We start from the raw sequence: 20,766 nt of genomic DNA, 5'->3' as shown, positions 1-20,766 counted from the left end.
AAATAGAGGCTTACACGTTATCAATGGTACAACTGTCACAGCATGCAACAATAGTTAACAGTACATTTACCAAAGCATTTACCAAAACAATAAATACAAATGGGCTGCCAAGAACATAAAGTGAAGAACAATTATACAAAAACAGTCAATATGCAAGAAAAATGTTGTCATGATAAGTTAAACTCTTACCTTTAAGATATAAGACATTCTCTACAGGAGCATGCAAAGAAAAGGAAGAGAAAAAAGATGAATGCATAGTTCACCTAAGCGAACATGTCTTACATCATAAAATGGTATTTACATTTTGTTGTGTCGATATTCAATCTCATTTAAGTGTAATGCAGATATCCGAAAACTAACAAAATGAATCAAAAAGGGAATCAGTGCATGCAAGAAAACGTTTTTATGCAGAGGTTGATTTGTTCTAATTTGTTTTTGCATTTATTTTTAAATCTTTAGTGTACACAATTTTTTTTTATATAAACATCTTTATTGATTTTATTGCTGTAACAACTTAACAACATGTCACATCTATGCCATTGATATATCACTATAGCATTATTCTAGACAAGGCTTCAACAGATCATTTCCTTAACACACTGTCCACTCCAGGGAGTTTCACATTTAGCTGCCAATGTCTTACTCAAGAGACTATTCATTATTTGACATCACAAAACTCACTCCATTTACCCTACACTTTGGTATACTTGGATGGACACCGTCGCATCTCATAAACTAGCTTCTCCTGCACACCAGTCTAACCCCGCCTCCACCGAGTTAGTGTTGGTGCTGCCTCCAATCTCCAATTGGCAGCTATGTAGCTACCAGGAATGCTGTCCCCAGGAAGGAACGGTCAGCACTGTTATTCCCCACTCCCTCAAGGACACCCAACAGAATTGGTAACGGGGCCATTTCCACTTCCATAGTCAGCACCCTGGAAAGTTCAGCAGTCACTGCTCGCCAGTAGTCCTCTCTGCCTGGGCAGGCCCACACCATGTGGTAAAAATCTGCATTGGATCGCAAGAAGCGGGGGCAGGCAAGGTGGGCTTGAAGGCCCGCCTTCTGCATTCAATCAAGGGTAAGGTATGCAGCGTGCAAGTAGTATGTTTGTACCAAGCGGAGGTGGGAGGCTATGGTTTGGCTCCTGATAGAGTCATCAAGGCATCCCGCCAGTCCTCCTCCTCCATCTACCCCAACCAACCCTCCCACCACTCTCTGAGACTCGTGAGTGGTCCCGTCATGTTGGTGATCAGGGTACGATATATTTGGGACACATCACTCTCGCCTAAACCACCCATCAGGATCTTCGCCTCTACTGGGCTAAACTCAGGGAGAACCGTGCCAGCCTGGATGTCGGCACCCAACACATGCCGGATCTGCAGGTATTTATGGAACTAGGTGCCAGATGTATCACACATTTTTGCACTCGCAAAAATGCATTTTGATATGTAACAAGTCCAATTTGCGACTACATACCAATTCGGTATTAAAAAGGGGCGTGTCAAGGGCGTCCCTTCCTAATACCGAATCGAGATATGTATGATTGTTTTGTGACCATGAATGCAGTCGTGAAACAATCGCAGTAGGTGGTAACCCACTCACAAAGGGGAAGGGGTCCCAAAGGACCCCTTCCCCTTTGTCAATGCATGCAAAAACATTTTTTAAGAGCAGGCAGTGGTCCCACTAACCACTGCCTCCTCGTAAAAATGAAAAGAAAACTTCATTTTTCATTTTTTGCTTTAAGGAAAACGAGTTGCATTTAAAAAAAAGATTGCTTTATTGAAAAGCAATCACAGACATGGTGGTCTGCTGAGCCCAGCAGGCCACCATCCCTGTGATTGTAGCCATTCGCAATGGCTTGCAAATTGCGACCTACCTCATGAATATTAATGAGGTAGGTTGATTTGCGAGCCCTTGCGAATCGCGGTATGAAACTCCTGGAGTTTCATACATTACAATAGCGATTACTTAATTGCAATACGCTAAAAATCGCAATGAGGTAATCGGTACTGTAAGAAATTATAATTCTGCCCTAGGTCTTTGAGAGAGACTACTGCTGTTGCAACTCCTGAAGGGACGGCATATGAGAGCCCACCCAGACATCTCCTAAAAGCGATATGCCTATGTTATCCCATTTGTAAAACACTTCTAAAGCGGAGACCTCTCGGAGCCATGTTCCCTGCCACAGTGGGGTCTGCTGGGTGAAGTTTGCCCACCAACCTGTTTCCTGCTGGGATGCTCCCTACCCCATAAGCACCATCCTCGTCACTTCAAGAATCTCTTTGGGAAGAGGGGCGCCATACAGCAGCTCTAAGAGCTTGGGAAAACCCATGGTCAGGAGTTCAAGCTGGTATGCGGGGTCTGACCAGCACCTCCCAACTAGTCATTAAGCACCAGTACTTGTGTGGCTAGATAATAAAAGTATAAGTTGGACATTCCAAGTCCCCCTCATAGATGCTGCGTTGACACTTGTGAGCTGCAAGTCAGGGGCAGGAGTTTTACCTCAGAAATTGCCTTGCCACTGAGTTCATTTCTTTAAACCATTGCTTGGGGAGCTGATAGGGAAAGTTCTGGAGAAGTTAAGAAAGCGGGGTAGTATCATCATCCCAGAACACTAAGGGGTAGGGTTTGCCATCTCTTAAGGTCTTCTTTAATCTTGTGGGTGAGCGGTGTGATGTTAAAGGACCACGCCAGCTCAGATAGTAAGGCAACGGTTATACCCAAAGATCGGAAGCTATTAAGCCTTATAGGGATATTGTCTTGCCAATCATAGCAGTCCCTTGCGGGATGCAACGGAACCAGCACAGACTTGTCAGGGTCAAGAGTCAGGCCCAACCTTCCGAGAATAGTTTCATGAATTGTAGGCACCAGTGTCCACCACTTGCTGGATTGGTCAAGTAGAGGAGTACTTCGTCAGCATACAAGACGATGTGGTGAACCCATCCGGTGGATCAAGCCCAACTGCTAGGTAGCGAGTCCCTATGATTTTTGCCAGTAGTTCGATCACTAAGGCAAAGAGAAGTGGGGATAATGGACACCCCTGGCAGGTCCAATACCGGATGGGGAAGGGGTCTGAAAATACTCTGTTTACCTGTACTCAGGCAGTCGGGTTGGAGAAAAGGAGCTGCACCGGTCTCCAATACCTAGGGCCAATCCCTGCTTTTATTAGCACCTGGAAGAGATACGATCAATCGATCCTGTTGAATGCTTTTTCTAAGACTATAAGGAGCAGCACAAATTGTGGGGGCAGAGAACGGCGGTAGACCAAAGCTGCATAAAAATCCATCAGAAGCCATCAGAGGCAGTGCTGGGTGCTTCTGGCTGGCATCAATCCGCACTGATCTGGGTGGATTAGGGAGTGTAGCACACTCCTTAGCCTGGTGGCCAGTACTGGGGAGAAAATCTTCATTTCAGAATTGAGGAACGAGATGGGGCGGTAGGCAGAACAGTACACTGGGGGTGGTCGGGACTTCGGAATCACTACAATCGTGGCTTGGTCAAGGTCCAAGGGGAAGTTTCCTGCCCGCCCAGCTTTGGCATAGAGATTTAACAAATGTGGGGCTAAATGATTCCCACACTTGCCATAGAGTTCCGCCAGGAATCCATCGGGCCCGGCGTCTTGCCTGGGGCCAACGCAGAGATAGCCTCCTTGATTTTCTTCAATGTAATGGCTTCATCAAGGTTCTTCTGCTCTGTGGCAGAGATTCAGGGGAGGGGCACATTGTGCAGAAGTGGGGCCTCCCGCTCTGAACGGGGCTGTGGTCGCTCCGTATAAAGCCCTCTATAGTAAATGGCAAAGCCCTGGGAAATAGACTAGGGCAGCTTACAAAAGGTGCCTGAGTCGTCAATGATTTTGGGAACAATTCTATCAGCTAGGGGTGGGGCGCCAGCCAGTACAGCAGCTTACCATTCTTGTCCCCCCCCCCCCAATATATCCGGGCGGTTCGCAGATTCAAGGTTCAGATGACGGATTGCTTCCCTAATCAACCCCAGTTGCCTGATAGTGGTTGCATGGTTGGTAGGGGAGAGCTGCATGTCTAGACGTAATGCCCGGGCCTCAAGTCCCGCCATCTGCTGGTTCTTCGTGCGCTCCCTCACCTTGAGAAGATGTCTAGCATGTCCTTGAAGGGTGGCCTTGCAAGCAGCCCACAGAGAGCCCGATGAACGCATGGAGCCAACATTATGTGTGAAGTTGTGTGCAAGTTCCACCCTCAGGGCCTGGACATAGGCGCCATCCTGAAGGGGGCAAGCATACAGCCGCCACATGTGGCGCTGGGTCCTGTCAGGGTCACCTGTCTGCACAAGAAGCAGCGCATGATCAGAGATTCCGTGTGGAAGTATCTACGTATCCGTGACAAGGATGACATCTGGGGCTGGCATGAAAAGAAGATTTATTCTCACGTGCGTATGGTGCGCCACCCACGTGTGCTGTATTGCCGTATTCTGGGGTGCCAAACCCACCACTCATCACAGAGGCCCAGACCATCGGCCCGCGGTGCAGCTGCTTGGCTCGGATGCTCCGACTCACTGATGGTGTGACGGTAGCATCCACCTCCGGGTTCATAACCGTGTTTAAGTCACCTCCCATGAGTGTTAAGCCCAGGGGGAGTTGTGATATAACCTCTTGAAGGGCCTCTAACAACCGCTCTAGTGCACCAGGGGGGTATACACATTCAGAAGATTAACCAGTTGGCCGTTCAGTGTCCCACACACAGCCACATATCAACCCTGTGTAGGAAGCTGGCCTGGTGTGTGATGGGTACCTATGGTACTTACACCTTATACCAGGTTCAGGGTTCCCCTGTAAGGGAAGTGTAGGCAGTGTCTAGAAGCCAGGCTCTCTAGATCTAGTTGCGGATGAGCAGCCAAGGCTTATCTAGGAGACATGCAAAGCTCATGCAATTCCACTGTAGTCACACAGCACTTACACAAATGAAAGAAAACACTTAGGGGGTCATTCTGACCTCGGCGGTAAAAGTCGCTTACCGCCGGCCAGAAGGCCGCCATAACACCGCCGCGGTAAACCGCCACGGTCATTCTGACCCGCAACTGGCAAACCGCCAAAAACCCGACATCCACAATATTCCGCCACACCAAAGGTCAGCGGGAAACTGGCGATGACCAAACCTCCACCGTCACGCCAACAGAAATATGCCTATGCCATTCCGACCCACAAATCCCCGCAGCGGTCTTTCAACCGCGGTATTCCATTGGCGGTACACACCGCCGCGCTCAAAATACACACACCTTTACAAAACACATCCACATTGGATAATTCAAAATACACACACCTGAGACACATACACACACCACTCCCACACACCCAATCCAGTATAAAACACACACCCACATCACCCACAAACCCCTACGACCACAATTGCGAGTGAAGGACAGAGAGAGAGAGCCCAGCATAGAGTACACCATCACACAGAGGCAAATCACAACATCACCCACACACTTTCCACGCACAAAACACCATACACCACCACACTCACCACACTCTACAACACATACACCACCCCTCACCTCATCCACACCACCCCATGGCACCCCAAAGACACCCAAGGTTCTCTGACGCAGAACTCAGGGTCATGGTGGAGGAAATAGTACGTGTAGAGCCCCAGCTCTTCGGGGCACAGGTGCAGCACACCACCATTGCCAGGAAGATGGAGCTATGGAGCAGAATAGTGGCTAGGGTCAACGCTGTGGGACAGCATCCACGCAATCGGGACGACATCAGGAAGCGGTGGAACGACCTACGGGGGAAGGTGTGTTCCATGGTATCAAGGCACAACATTGCGGTGCAGAAGACTGGCGGCGGACCCCCACCTACTCCCCCAGAATTCACAGCATGGGAGGAGGAAGTCTTGCACATCCTGCATCCTGAGGGCCTCGCAGGAGTAGGTGGAGGAATGGACTCTGGTAAGGCAAATCTTCACTACTTCATTCCCCCCACCCCACCTGCATGCCAAATCATACCCCCACCCTCACCCCCACCCCCACCCCCATCACACCAACTCCTTGCTAATGGCTCACCATCACAACTCACCCATCCCAAAACCCAGCCCTGCATGCCTCCCCAAAGCATGGACACCCATCCCCAAAGCATGCCCACTGCACACACCCATCACCCCCACAAGCCACCGTCACAAAAGCCCCCACAAGGGAATGCCAGCACTGGGGGACACGGCCACCCACCCATTACACGAAATGCCACACACAGAAGCAATAACCATACTCTTATACCCCTGCAGGACCCGAACGCCACCATACCGCCACGGAGGGTCCAGAGATGTCCATCCCACCCCCAGAAGAGGTACCCAGTGATGACAGCAGCTCTGTCTCCCTGGACCCTGATGACCAGCCCGGACCATCGGGGACCTCAGGACAGTCGGTTCCCCACAGACAGCCACAGGCTACACCAGACCTAACCCCCTCTGGGAACACCAGCACAGCTCCCACCCAGCGGGCCCATGCCTCTGCCTCCAGGACACGTCAATCAGCGGTGTGTCCACCACTACAGGGCACCCAGGTTGACCCACCACCCCAACAACAACAGGGACCTGGGGGCAGTGGTAGTGGGCACACCGTCCAGGGGACAGAGGCCCAGGGAAACAGGGGAATTGGGAGGGCTGCTGTGCGACAGGGGGGGGACAGGCCCAGGGAACCGACTCTCCAAGAGGCCCTCTCCTCCATCATGGGAGCATACCACCGCTCCCAGGAGACGATGGCTACGGTACTGGCCAGGTTCCAGGAGTTCCAGGTCATGCAGGAGCAACAGTACATGGGGTTCTGAGAGGAACTGAGGAACATTAGTTCCGCAATGGGGACCATCGTCGTGGCCCTAACCCAGATAGTCACCACATTGCGGGACCATGTGGCACCACAAAGGGCCCCTGTCACTAGCCTGGACCAGGAACAGCCTATCACCTCCGCCGGCGCTAGTGGACAGGAGGCCCCCACACAACGACAGGCCACCAGAACCCCACCTCCTGCAGAAGAAGAACCACCCCGCAAGCGGAACCTGAGATCTCACAAGAAGACAGAGTAGGATTGCAAGACCCCCGCCAGCAAACAATACCCCCTGATGTCATCCCACTGTCCCACATTGTCACCCTGTCCAACCTTGAACTGCCCCTGCTCCATCCTTCCACAGGCATATGGACAATGCACCTGTGCGACTGAGAACTGGACTCTGCCATGGACATTACTCCACCATCACCCATCCCCGTTTTACAATCATGTTCCATAAATTTAGCACTTGAATTAAATCACTTTTTGCACTAAAAAAATCTGGAGTCTGCTTGTAATTTGAACAAATGTATTAGACATAACGGTGCCAAAATGTTCAGTTACATTGTGATGACAACATACCACTGTCACACAGCTGTAGTACATGGGCAAACAAAGCAGAGGTCACGCAGTGGGGCCCACAGCTCTGAAAACGGAAGGGAAAGTCACAACTCAGTTAACAGGAACTGGGGGGGAACTCAGACAGTAGAGAGGCAGGAGACTTTAAGTAAATGTAAAATGGCGTGGTTGATTCGTACCTGTGTGCTACTGAAAATACTGTTGTATCACTGTGTCCCTGTTGTCTGTGTCGTCCCCGTCGTCCTCCTCCTCTTCACTCTCCACAGCTGCTACAACACCACCATCTGGACCATCCTCCTGCAGGAAAGGCACCTGGCTTTGCAAAGCCAGGTTGTGAAGCATACAGCAGGCCACGATGATATGGCACACCTTCTTTGGTGAGTATATTAGGGATCCCCCTGTCATATGCAGGCACCTAAACCTGGCCTTCAGGAGGCCGAAGGTTCTTTCGATAATCCTCCTAGTTCGCCCATGGGCCTCATTGTAGCGTTCCTCTGCCCTTGTCCTGGGATTCCTCACTGGGGTAAGTAGCCACAACAGGTTGGGGTAACCAGAGTCACCTATTAGCCACACACGGTGTCTCTGTAGCTGTTCCATCACATAAGGGATGCTGCTATTTCGCATGATGTACGCGTCATGCACTGACCCAGGGAACTTGGCATTTACATGGGAGATGTACTGGTCAGCCAAACAGACCACCTGGACATTCATAGAATCATAACTTTTTCTGTTCCTGTACACCTGCTCACTGCCACTGGGGGGAACCAAGGCCACATGTGTCCCATCAATGGCCCCAATGATGTTGGGGATATGTCCAAGGGCATAGAAATCACCCTTCACTGTAGCCAAATCGGCCACCTCATGGAAAACAATGTAGCTCCGCATGTGTTTCATCAGGGCAGACAACACTCTGGACAAAACCTTAGAAAACATAGGCTGAGACATCCCTGATGATATGGCCACTGTTGTTTGGAATGATCCACTTGCCAAAAAATGGAGTACTGACAGAACCTGCACCAGAGGGGGAATCCCTGTGCGTTGGCGAATGGGGGACATCAGGTCTGGCTCCAGCTGGGCACACAGTTCAGGTATAGTGGCTCGGTCAAGTCTGTATGTCAGTATGACATGTCGTTCTTCCATTGTCGACAGGTCCACCAGCGGTCTGTACACAGGAGGATTCCTCCATCTCCTCGCAAGTCCCAGCGGACGGTGCCTAGGAAGGACAACATGGAGCACAGAGTCAAGCAACCCACAGGTACGTAACCACAGCTTGCACAGTACACGATTCGCTATGCATTGAATGGCTTCTATGAGTGGCAATGCAAGGCCTAGGCCTGTGTGACGCCGTAGAAATTCAGCCATGTGGGCCCTTGAAATGGCGGCTGCCTGACCTGTGAAGTGTGACAATGGGATGTGAGGTAAATGCGCTGGCGTGGCACACCGTGGCGGTAGGCGGTCGAAGACCGCGGCGCAAAGCAGCATTGGTTAACATCGAACCCTATGGGTCTCAGGAGCCAATGACGATGTGCGCCGGCGGTACGCACCGCCGCGGGCGTGACCGCCATTTTCTATCTGCTTAATCACTCGAGACCTGATCATCCACAGGAGAGGACCTATACTGCAAGTGCTGCTGTGAACTCGGTCTGGAAGAGACAACGGCTGCTGCGACTGGGGAAAGGGCCCCTGCCTTCACATCTGAGGAATTGGATAAACTCGTTGATGGGGTCCTCCCCCAGTATGCGCTACTCTACGGTCCTCCAGACCAACAGGTAAGTACACTGGGAGCACGTAGTATGGGCTATGCCTGTGTTGAGTGGGGTGGATGTAAGATGGTGGGGAGGGGAGCGTATGAGGATAGCAACGCACGACAGATGAGAGCATGTGCCACATGGCAAGGTTGGGGAGGGGGGGCCACTCACATCGACCATGCAGAAAAGTGATGATATTTCTTTTTCCACCCTGTCCATGTCACATAGGTCAGCGCCCATCAGAAGATCGACATTTGGCGTGCCATCGCCAAGGACGTCCGGGACCTGGGGGTCCACAACAGATGGGGCACCCACTGCCGCAAGAGGTGGGAGGACATCCGCCGCGGGAGCAGAAAGACCGCCGAGGCTCTGCTGGGGATGGCCTCCCAACGTAGGAGGGGTGCCAGTCGTCAATTGACCCCCCTGATGTCCCGGATCCTGGCGGTGGCCTACCCCGATTTGGATGGGCGCGTGAGGACATCACAGCAGACACAAGGGGGTGAGTATCAGCACATTCTGCTATATTAGCGCACAGTGGAGGCATCTGGGTGGGGGAGGAGGGCTGTGGCTATCTCTAGGCCAGGGCGGTTTCTGTAGGCTAGGCCCCTCCGTTAGACATGGCCCTGTGCCCCCACCCCCCACCTCTGTAGGGTGCTAAGTACAGCTATCCATGGCCCGGGCTCACCTATGTGTGCATTTGTCGTCCATAGACTTGTAGGCCAAGTCACAATAATTGAGTAGTGTACCCCGAGTGCGCGGCGTAGTGCAGGGGGCTTCTGTGTCTGTCCTCTCCGCCAACGGTGCCGCCAATGCATGCACTCAACATGTCTTTCTTTCTTCTATCCCCCCCTTATTTTTTGGTTTTCCTGCTCATGTGTGCATTAGCATCATCAGGCGGAGGAGAAGTGGCATCGGCGCATGAGGGAGCTGCATCTCACATGGGCCCGGAGGGCCCTGCAACCGACTCGGACTTAACCAGTGAGACGGAGGGCGAGGGGGGCTCCACAACGGGGACCCGTGGAGACGTCAGCGACACCGACACGTCCGCGGAAGGGAGCTCCCTTGTGGTGGCGGCACCATCCGTGCCCACTGCAAAAACAGGTACAGCCGCCACCCAGCGCACCAGCTCCGCCCTCCCAGCAGCCCCTCAGCTTTCGCCCCGTGCCCGCTCGGCCAGGAAGCCGGCCATCTCCTTCGCCCCTGGCACCTCAGGTCGTGCCCCAGTTACCCCTGCTGCCCTCAGTGAGGAGGTCATTGACCTCCTCCGGACGCTCATTGTTGGGCAGTCTACGCTTTTGAATGCCATCCAGGGGGTGGAAAGGGAGGTGCATCGGAGCAATGCATACCTGGAGGGCATTCATTCGGGTCAGGCTGCCCATCAGCGATCGTTCAACGCTCTGGCCTCAGCACTGACGGCAGCAATTGTCCCTGTGTCTAGCCTCCCCCCTCCAACTTCCTCAACCCAGTCCCACTCCCCTGTTCCTCTGCCTATCCCAGACACACCTACAGACCAGCCTGCACACACATCAACACCCAAGGGCAGCTCATCCAGACATAAGCACCACAGATCACACAAGCATTCACCCAAGCAACATCCACATGCAGACACAGCAACACCCACTGCCTCCACTGTGTCCCCCTCCTCCTCGTCTCCCTCCTCCCTCCCTGTGACGTCTCCACTCACACCTGCGTGCACACCACCATCAGCCAGTACGTCCATCACCACCACACCCACCAGAACAGTCCGCACACGTGCAGTCACCACCCCCACTACCATTTACACGTCCCCTGTGTCCTCTCCCAGTGTGTCTGTCACCCCCTCTTCCAAACCACACAAACGCAGGCAGCCACCCACCCAACAGCCATCCACCTCACGACAGCCTCCGTCACAAGCACCTGCACCCAAAGACAGCACACTTGACTCTCCTACAACCACATCCTCTTCCTCCACTCCCATACCCACTACAACTACCCGTCCCTGTCTTTCGAAATTGATTTTCCTTTCCAACCTTTGACCCACCCCCTCCATCTCGTAAGATTCCAACCAGCACCTCAGCCACCACAAGCCCTGCACCTACTAGGACCATCGTTCAGGGCAATTGGAGTCCACCAGCTCCTAGGGCAGGAACATCGGCCAGCAGCAAGGGGACAGCCAGCCCACCCCCTGGGAAAAGAAGCAAAAAAGTGAAGGGCCGGCGCCACAGGCCTGAGACGGCTGCCCCCAAGGACACCAGCCTTGCACCGTCACCAGGACCATCCACCAAGGGAGGCAAGGGCCCCAGAGATTCGTCCAAGGAGGGCAAGGGCCCCAGAGATACTTCCAAGGGAGACAAGGGCCCCAGAGATACTTCCAAGGGAGGCGGTGGCCCCAGAGATTCGTCCAAGGAGGGCAAGGGCCCCAGAGATACTTCCAAGGGAGGCAAGGGCCCCAGAGATTTGTCCAAGGAGGGCAAGGGCAGCAGGGCGAAGAAGTCCGGCAGCAGGCGAGCTGCCCAGGAGGGCCCCACCAGCCCCATTTGGGGTGTGACGGAGGACACCCACGGGCCCAGGAGTCCAACACAGGAGGGCCCCGCAAGCGATAGGTCGGATGGCGACTGAGTGGGAATGATTGCCCAGATCTGGTTCCCTAGGAACACAAGACAAGCACCGCTGAACAGGGCCCCGCCGTGAGAAGAACCGCTGAACAGGGCCCCGCCGTGAGAAGCCCCGCTCCGCTGGGCCCCGCCGTGAGAAGAACCGCTGAACAGGGACCCGCCGTGAGAAGAACAGCTGAACAGGGCCCCGCCGTGAGAAGAACAGCTGAACAGGGCCCCGCCGTGAGAAGAACCACTGAACTGGGCCCCGCCGTGAGAAGAACCGCTGAACAGGGCCCCGCCAAGAGAAGCACCGCTGAACAGGGCCCCGCCGTGAGAAGAACCGCTGAACAGGGCCCCGCCGTGAGAAGAACCGCTGAACAGGGCCTTGCCGTCTCTGCACGTCTCCGCTGGGCCCTTCCTGTCAAGCACCGCTCCGCTGGGGCCTTCCTCTCAAGCACCGCTCCGCTGTGCCCCGCCGTCTCTGCACCGCTCTGCTGGGCCCTTCCTGTCAAGCACCGCTCCGCTGGGCCCTTCTTGTCAAGCACCGCTCCGCTGGGCCCTTCCTGTCAAGCACCGCTCCGCTGGGGCCTTCCTCTCAAGCACCGCTCCGCTGTGCCCCGCCGTCTCTGCACCGCTCCGCTGGGCCCTTCCTGTCAAGCACCGCTCCGCTGGGCCCTTCCTGTCAAGCACCGCTCCGCTGGGCCCTTCATCTCAAGCACCGCTCCGCTGGGCCCTTCTTCTCAAGCACCGCTCCGCTGGGCCCTTCCTCTCAAGCACCGCTCCGCTGTGCCCCGCCGTCTCTGCACCGCTCCGCTGGGCCCTTCCTGTCAAGCACCGCTCCGCTGGGCCCTTCCTGTCAAGCACCGCTCCGCTGGGGCCTTCCTCTCAAGCACTGCTTCGCTGTGCCCCGCCGTCTCTGCACTGCTCCGCTGGGCCCTTCCTGTCAAGCACTGCTCCGCTGGGCCCTTCCTGTCAAGCACCGCTCCGTTGGGCCCTTCCTGTCAAACACCGCTCCGCTGGGCCCCGCCGTCTCTGCACCGCTCCGCTGGGCCCTTCCTGTCAAGCACTGCTCCGCTGGGCCCTTCATCTCAAGCACCGCTCCGCTGGGCCCCGCCGTCTCTGCACCGCTCCGCTGGGCCCTTCCTGTCAAGCACCGCTCCGCTGGGGCCTTCCTCTCAAGCACCGCTCCGCTGGGCCCCGCCGTCTCTGCACCGCTCTGCTGGGCCCTTCCTGTCAAGCACCGCTCCGCTGGGCCCTTCCTGTCAAGCACCGCTCCGCTGGGCCCTTCCTGTCAAGCACCGCTCCGCTGGGGCCTTCATCTCAAGCACCGCTGGCCCATTGGCAGGGCCGGATCTGTGCCGGGCAGGGCTTCACGAAGCACTCTGGGCACCATGCCTCCTCCATAACCAGTGGAGTCTGTAATCCACCAGATGGACTGTGGCTTTGCACTCCCCAGGATGGTACAGTGGGCAATCCACCCACTGTAGAGACTTGTGAGACTGTGGCTTTGCACTCCCCAGGATGGTACAGTGGGCAATCCACCCACTGTAGAGACTTGTGAGACTGTGGCTTTGCACTCCCCAGGATGGTACAGTGGGCATGGAGGCCCCTCGTGGATCTGGCGTCGTGGACTCATGTGGCTGAGTTGCCCCCCCTTCCCTTCCCCCTGAGGTGCCTGTGGTTTTATTATCTGATGCCCCAGCAGTGTTCTCTCCAATGGAATCGGGTTTCGTGTGTGGGCTTTGCCCAAGTGTTTATGCACATTGGCCCACGGACAATGGCATGTAGCCAATATGTGCCGGACTTTTGGACTATGTTCATATTCTTCATGTTGTGATTTATTTGTTTTAATAATCTAATATTTCACTTCAGTTCAAATATGCTTTAATATACTTCTATTTTAATGATCATTTTATTTTGTCTTTGAATTATTCTGGGGGTTTGGGGGGTGTAAATCTGACTTGTTGCTCTGCATTGGTGTGTGGGGATTTGGGGGGGGGGCGGTGTCGCGTATGTGTGTGCCCGTAATCTTTTCTCCTCCCCCCTCCCCTGTGTCGTAGGTGCAGTACTCACCGTTGTCTCCTGCGGCGGCGTTCGTGCTCCTGGTAGAGGAGCAGGTAGACAATCGCTGGCAGGATGTTTAATTCGGGTTCCATGATGTCCAGATTCCTCGTGGAGTGTATAGAGGTGAGCGTTTTCCCGTTCGTGATCTGTTTCCGCCGTGTTTTTATCGGCGGGGCTCCCGCCCCGGAAAAGGTGGCGGATTGGTGGGTCGTGATAGGGTGGGCGGTACATTGTCTGCCGCCTGTCTGTTGGCGGTGACCGCCGCGCTGTTTGTTTGCCCCGCCGTGGCGGTCGGAGTGTTAAAGTGGCGGGCTGTGTTGGCGGTTCCCGCCAGGGTCAGAATTCCATTTTTTTGACCGCCTGCCTGTTGGCGGGTTGGCCGCCGCTTTAACACCGACCGCCAGGGTCGGAATGACCCCCTTAGTCTAAAGGTTCTTTATTACAGTAACACAGTACCAAAACACTAGTTAGGCAATACTCCAATCGGAGGTAAGTAAACACACCAAATATGTAAACTAGTAATGAGAAATAGGCATAAATAGCAATGGAAAACAGTGCAATAGCAAATAGACAATAGTGACCCTGGGGGAGCCCAAACCATATTCCAAAAAAATGGAATGTGAATATCGGACCCCTACCTAGGTAAGTAGAATGTGTAGAGGGGAGCTGGGGGAACTAGGAACCCCCAAAGGTAAGTATCACAGTGCCCCCCAGCGACCAGGAAGAAAGGAGAAAGTTACTGGATTTTCCCCAAACAACTAAAAGGAAGGAAAATAAGGATATTACAACACCCAAACAAGACTCCAAGAAACCAGCGGTGGATTCCTGAAGAAGAAGACCTGAAAAAGAAAGGGACCAAGTCCAGAAGTCACAGGAGTGTACAGTGGTGGCAGGAGCCACTGCCCACCTGTCTGTGGTTGCAGGAGTTGGTCGACGGTAGGACGAAGACGGTCAGCAATGCAGCCCTGGATTAAGTGAAGAGTTCCTGGAGTATGCAGTCAACCTCCCACATCAGATGAAAGATTGCAGTCTTTCTGTGTTGTGGAAAAGCCACCAACAAGCCTTGGCAAAGGCAGAAGTCACTGTGAACGAAAAGTGGAGCTGCAGGGGACCAGCAGGGTCCAGGAGGATTCAACCCGTGAAGGGGAGTCCTGGTGGGACCCTCAGAAAGGCAGAGAGTCCACAGACAAACAGCAGCCCCCACAGGAGACCCACTGGAAGAGGACCCAGGAGTCGGAGAAGAGTCCATGCAGCACAACTGAAGAAGGGTCCCACGCCACAAGAGAAGCACGCAGAGGGCTGTGTGTCGCAGGGAAGAGTGCTGGGGGTTGGGGCCACACAGAGCCTGAAGATTCCTTGGAGGAGATGTCAACAAGCCTTGGTAGCTGCAAGAGACACAGTGCACAGGGGAACTCTCCGGTGTGGGAAGACAAGTGCTTACCTTCCCCAAAGTTGGACAGCTGGGAGAGGGCCAAGGGGACCACTCCAGACCACCACCCGTGATGCAGGATCCACGCAGCTCAGGATGAGAGGAGATGCGCGCAGCCGATCGTCAGTGCAGTTGGTGCCTGTGGATGCAGGGGAGTGACTCCTTCACTTCAAGGGAGATTCCTTCTTCCTTCTCGAGCAGACTGAAGACTTGCCGCTTCAGAGGATGCACAGCCGGGGAAATATTGCACAAGCTGGAAGGAGCTGTGGAAACAATGTTGCAAGCAGAGTCTTCGTATTGGATGCAGATTGTCGGTTCCTGGAGGGTCCAGTCACAGTTCCAGTGGCCAGACGTCAAAGTAGAGGTTGCAGAAGAGACCTGCTGGAATCTTGCAAGCCGAATCTGAGGACTCCCCCCAAGAGGAAGACCCTAAATAGCCCGAAAGGAGGGACTGGTCACCTAGCCAGGAGGGGGATCAGACGCCACCTGCCTGACCTGGCCACTCAGATGCTCCCAGCGACCTCTGTCCACCTTGGATTCAAGATGACAGAATCAAGGGACCCTCTGGAGGAGCTCTGGGCACCACCCCTGGGGTGGTGATGAATAGGGGAGTGGTCACTTCCCTTTCCAATGTCCAGTTTTGCTGCAGAGCAGGGACTGGATGTCCCTGAATGGGTGCAGACTGGTTTATGTAAGGAGGGCAACAAATGTGCCCTTCAAGCATACCAGTGGCTTGCGGAGGCTACTCCTCCCAAGCCATGCAACACCTATTTCCAAAGGGAGAGGGTGTTACCCTCCCGCTCCCAAAGGAAATCCTTTGTTCTGCCTTCCTGGGCTTGAGCTCATCAAGTAGAAGGAGGGCAGAGACCTCTCTGAGGTTTGGAAGCAGCTTGGGCTGGGCAGAAAACCTCAGAAAGCTGGTATGAGCAATGCTGGGAGTCTTCTACGGAACCCCCTTAGGGCATGGAATCATACTTCCAATACTGGCAACATTATTGGGGTATGTTTCCGACATGGTTTATACCAAACATGCCTATGTTCGGAGTTATCATTGTGAAGCTGGACATAGGCAGTGACCTATGTCCAGTACACGCGTACAATGGTGTCTCCACACTCACGAAGTCCATGAAAATGGAGCTGGAGTTCGTGGGGGCACCTCTGCTCATTCAGGGGTGTCCTCACACACAAGTACCTGCACCCTGTCCTCTGGTCCAGGAGGGCCTACCATAGGGGTGACCTGGTGCAGTGACCTGTAGTGGAAAAGGGTGCATGCACCCATTCACGCAGGATGCAATGGCAGGCCTGCAGATACACTTTGCCTGGGCTCCCCATGGGTGGCATAATACGTGCTGCAGCTCATGGGGAACCCTTGGTGACCCAATGCACTGGGTACCATATACTAGGGTCTTACAAGGGGGCACCAGTATGCCAAATGTTGGGTGTGTGCAGTCCAAGCAACCAAATTTAAAGGGAGAGAGCACAGTCACTGGGGTCCTGGTTAGCAGGATCCCAATGAACACAGTCAAACACACTGACAACAGGCAAAAAGTGGGGGTAACCATGCCAGAAAGAGGGTACTTTCCTACACCCTGTGGGTCTAGCTTAATTGTAGTGGTAGCCATAGGCAGCGTGCGGCTACCTAGAGCCCCTGGAAAAGCCTTCATGGTAAACCCTGTCATATCCGCCATGCAAAAGCATGGGCCATCGAGTGTCGATCAGGTGCATTTCTTGGAGCAACAATATAGGAGGGGCAAAGTGACGAGTGGCGCCAAAAAACGCACAGCGTTTAATCTCATCCAGGACTCCGCTGACGTTACAAAAAACAACTGTTTTAAGGAGCCCAGGAGTGTGCTTGGGAGCAATGTTCAATTGCATTTAGGACTTCATATGTTTCAAGATTTCCATGGGAATAGGTCTGTGGGTAGGAAGCCCCTCTTGGAGAGTCATGCATATAAAGGAGACCTAAAGGAATAACGTCACTACCTGAAAGAAAAATGTTAATACATAGGAAACACAACTTTTAACGTACTCTCAAAACTTACTGTAAATACTTCCTCAAACTCCCCCCAACTGCCACCGACCCTATACTTCCATCCCTGAAGCATCTGTCGCCCGAGAACCGAACCTCAAACCCAAAACCAAGGTGTCTATAACAAGTGTGGAGTGGTGGACCCCTCCATACAATCAGAGTTATGTAATAAAGCTCCTGTCACGCCTCCGTTGTGAGCCATGGGGATCTCCCTCCATCTACTCTGCATATGCAGGGGATCACTGTTAGTCGTCCACCTCATAAGGAGGAGGGAGTTTGGCTAAGGCGATTGTTTGCTTGATCTGGCAAGGGCTGTTCCCCCTCCATGAATTCGGTAGAGGCCAGTCCCGGAAGGGACGAGGGTCCAGCAGGGTCTTCCCTAGCAGACTGAGATGCACTGCTCTGTTTTCTTCGGCGGGACGTAGTGTGACCCCACTTGTGTCTCACCCCAGCGAGCCGCCACGCTTGGATCTCGGGGAACCTCCTCAGTGGGGGGAGGGTGTGTTTTCCCTCGGACAACATGATGTTCCTCAGTGAGCCAGTCCCAGGCAGTCTCTGGCGAGTCAAAAAGGATTTTCCATCCAGTAGGACCTTGAGGCATACGAGGAACAGCAGCATATAGGACAGCCACATCGCTCTGAGATTTTGTTTCACCGCTTCGTATGAGCGACGTTTATTCTGCAACTCACGTGTATAATCAGGAAAAATTTGAATCGGAGCGCAGGCTGCGCTCTCACTTCTTTGAAGATGACATCTTCACCTTTAAAATTAAGGAACCTGGCAATTATTGGTCTACTTTGTCCCCCCTGGAGGAGGCATGGACGCAAGTGCCTTGTGGGCCCACTCAATTGCAAACCAGGGGGACAGCTTGTGCTCTGGCAGCCAGGTTCAAAGCCATTGTTCTAGAAACTCAGCAGGCCGGGTCTTCTCTGCCCCCTCCGGGAATCCCACGAAGTGTAGGTTATTGTGTCTGAAGCGATTTTCGGCGTCTTCAGCCTTATGAGGAAGTTTGCCTGCGCGGGTCATCAATTTTTGATTTATGGTCTGTGACCTCGTCTTCCACTGTTGGACACGGTCTTCCACCTCTTTGATGCGGGCCACTGCTGTCCGCAAGTGTTGTCGCAACAGGCCCACGTCTTCATGCACCTCATCAATCTTATGGCCTGATTACAACTTTGGAGGAGGTGTTAATCCGTCCCAAATGTGACAGATATACCACCAGCAGTATTACGAGTTCCATAGGATATAATGGACTCGTAATATGGCTGGTGGTATATCCGTCACTTTACCGTCACTTTTGGGACGGATTAACACCTCCTCCAAAGTTGTAATCAGGCCCTTAGTCTCTACTGCTTGTTGCGAAGATTGAATAGTCTGCAGGGTGGTGTCCAGCCCCTCTACCCCAGTGGTCCCTGGCATCAAGGCACCAGTTCCTTGAGGGTTTGTCTGGGTACTGACGTGACCTATACACTGTTGGGACGCGGGTGGCTGTCTACTGAGCCTGTCTTTCTCCATCAGGAGGCTGGATGTACCTGGGCGTTGCAGGCTCTGGCGCGCTGTCCCGGGGCGTCCACCACCGACTACCAGGAGGATACAAATCAATCTACTATATCTCTGCTGGGGGGGAAAGGTCGCGGCTCCAGCCTGAAGAATTGTGTTTCGTGCACCAGCCAGTGGATATGAAAAGGGAAGTGGGGAGGGGCGGGGCGGCGGACCAGGATCACCCCAGACTGTTCACCTTTTCTGGCCTCCCTTTCTCCTGCTAGCAGCTCTGTCACTGTGGGTCTCCGGCTTCATTTTGCACATGCAGTCCAGTTTTGGCTGGCCATCATCACTCACCCTTAGGTTGGATGGGCGTCCAATGGCGCTCTTCAGTTGACGACGATCGCGGCCCAGCACCATCCAGGCCGCGACATTGGGGGGGCGACGCGCAGCCTCACTCTAGAACGCTTCGCTTCACGGCGCATATCTCTACGGCCGTCGCAGCCTGGTCTCTGTCTCATGCCAGAGCGGCCTTCTCTCAAGCCTCCACCACTCGCCCACACGTCCGGGCCACATTGCGTCTCACGGCCCTGTTTGGACCCCAGCCACAGGCCAGTCACTCAGCCTAGTCCGTTCTCTTCTCCGGGTCTGGTGACAGAAGTGCCGGCCCGGACTCTCGCCTCACCCCACCCCTCCTTATTGAGGCCCGTCAGTCGGCCGAACCACTCGCCTGTCCTCCTCTCCCAGCAGCATCACGTGCTGTGAGCATCTGGTCCCTCCCATCCGCCCCTCAAGTAGCCGGGCCTTCGCGCCCAAAGTGTCGCACCTCACCTCTTGCCCGGCCACTCCTCTCAGGCCTGAATCTCTGGTCAGGCTCCACTGCTCCGACTTTGGGTACTCTGGATGCCTCAATCCCTTCCTGAGGCATTCAAGTAGGGCACGGTCACGCCGGCAGGGGTGCTGGAGGCGGAATACTGGGGCTAATGGCATCAGATGACGATGGGGTCCGGAGCACTCTTAGACTGCGACCGTCAACTTGACGCCCGAAGTCATGCCCCCAGTGTACACAAATATTAACTACACACCCATCTGATAAATCATTCCATTATCATAAATGTATGTTCCATAATGGTACACAAAGCTCAAAACATATCTTTACACTTGAACCACCTTTCCCGAACAATTAATATAGTACAGGAAAGGCTGTGATTACTCTAACACAGTGCAAGATCTACAATCTAAAAGTCCTACCTGTGTGTGTCTTGATTGATGACAATAATAACTGTATATGAAAATGTGAAACACAAATTTTTGATGTATGGTACTTCAATAAAAGCACTATATAAGTAACAGATCATTATTAGTTTAAGTACTATGAAGAGCATGCTCAGTTTTAGAGTACACCACTTGTACTCGGCTGCTTCCAGACTGCAGAGAAGAACAAGCATGCTATGATTCATAGCCTTTGACACACAAAATAGTTCAGAAGTTACCAAAATTAAAAGGTTGGTGTATGCTTTCCAAATAGACAATGATGCCTTCATTACAACCTTGACGGTAAATGCCGCCTACCGCCGTGCTGACGGCCACCAGCATACCATGTTCGTATTATGGCCCACACTGAGAACACCGCCACAATACAGACACCCACACAAGTCTGCCACACCAAAGGTCAGTGATAAACTGGCGATAGCAAAACCCACACCGTCACGGCAACAGGAATACGCCCACAGTATCACGACCCACGAATCAACGCGGCGGGTATTATGACACACACTGAGAACACCGCCACAATACAGACACCCACACAAGTCTGCAACATCAAAGGTCAGTGATAAACTGGTGATAGCAAAACCCACACCGTCACGCCAACAGGAATACGCCCACAGTATCACGACCCATGAATCAACGCGGCGGTCATTCAACCGCGATAAACCATTGGCCGTACACACCGCTGTGCTCAAAATACACGCACACTTACAACAATACACCACATTGGACAATTCAAAATACACACACCTGACACACATACACACACCACACCCACACACTCACACCATTATAAAA

General features: G+C 53.5%; 1 protein-coding gene across 1 annotated transcript in view; it reads right to left on the bottom strand.

The window, feature by feature from the left end:
• ARHGEF6 (Rac/Cdc42 guanine nucleotide exchange factor 6) overlaps window positions 1-20,766 on the bottom strand; it is a 793,672-nt gene that overhangs the window by 257,577 nt on the left and 515,329 nt on the right. Inside the window, exon 17 of the mRNA XM_069212447.1 lies at window positions 190-210. Coding sequence (XP_069068548.1) covers window positions 190-210 — 21 coding nt within the window. The remainder of the gene's footprint in view (window positions 1-189; window positions 211-20,766) is intronic.

The sequence above is a fragment of the Pleurodeles waltl genome, chromosome 2_1, assembly GCF_031143425.1.
Source record: "Pleurodeles waltl isolate 20211129_DDA chromosome 2_1, aPleWal1.hap1.20221129, whole genome shotgun sequence".
Taxonomy (NCBI): Eukaryota; Metazoa; Chordata; class Amphibia; order Caudata; family Salamandridae; genus Pleurodeles; species Pleurodeles waltl.
The sequence above is the reverse complement of the archived record's forward strand: the minus strand, read 5'-3'. Positions and strand labels throughout refer to the sequence as shown.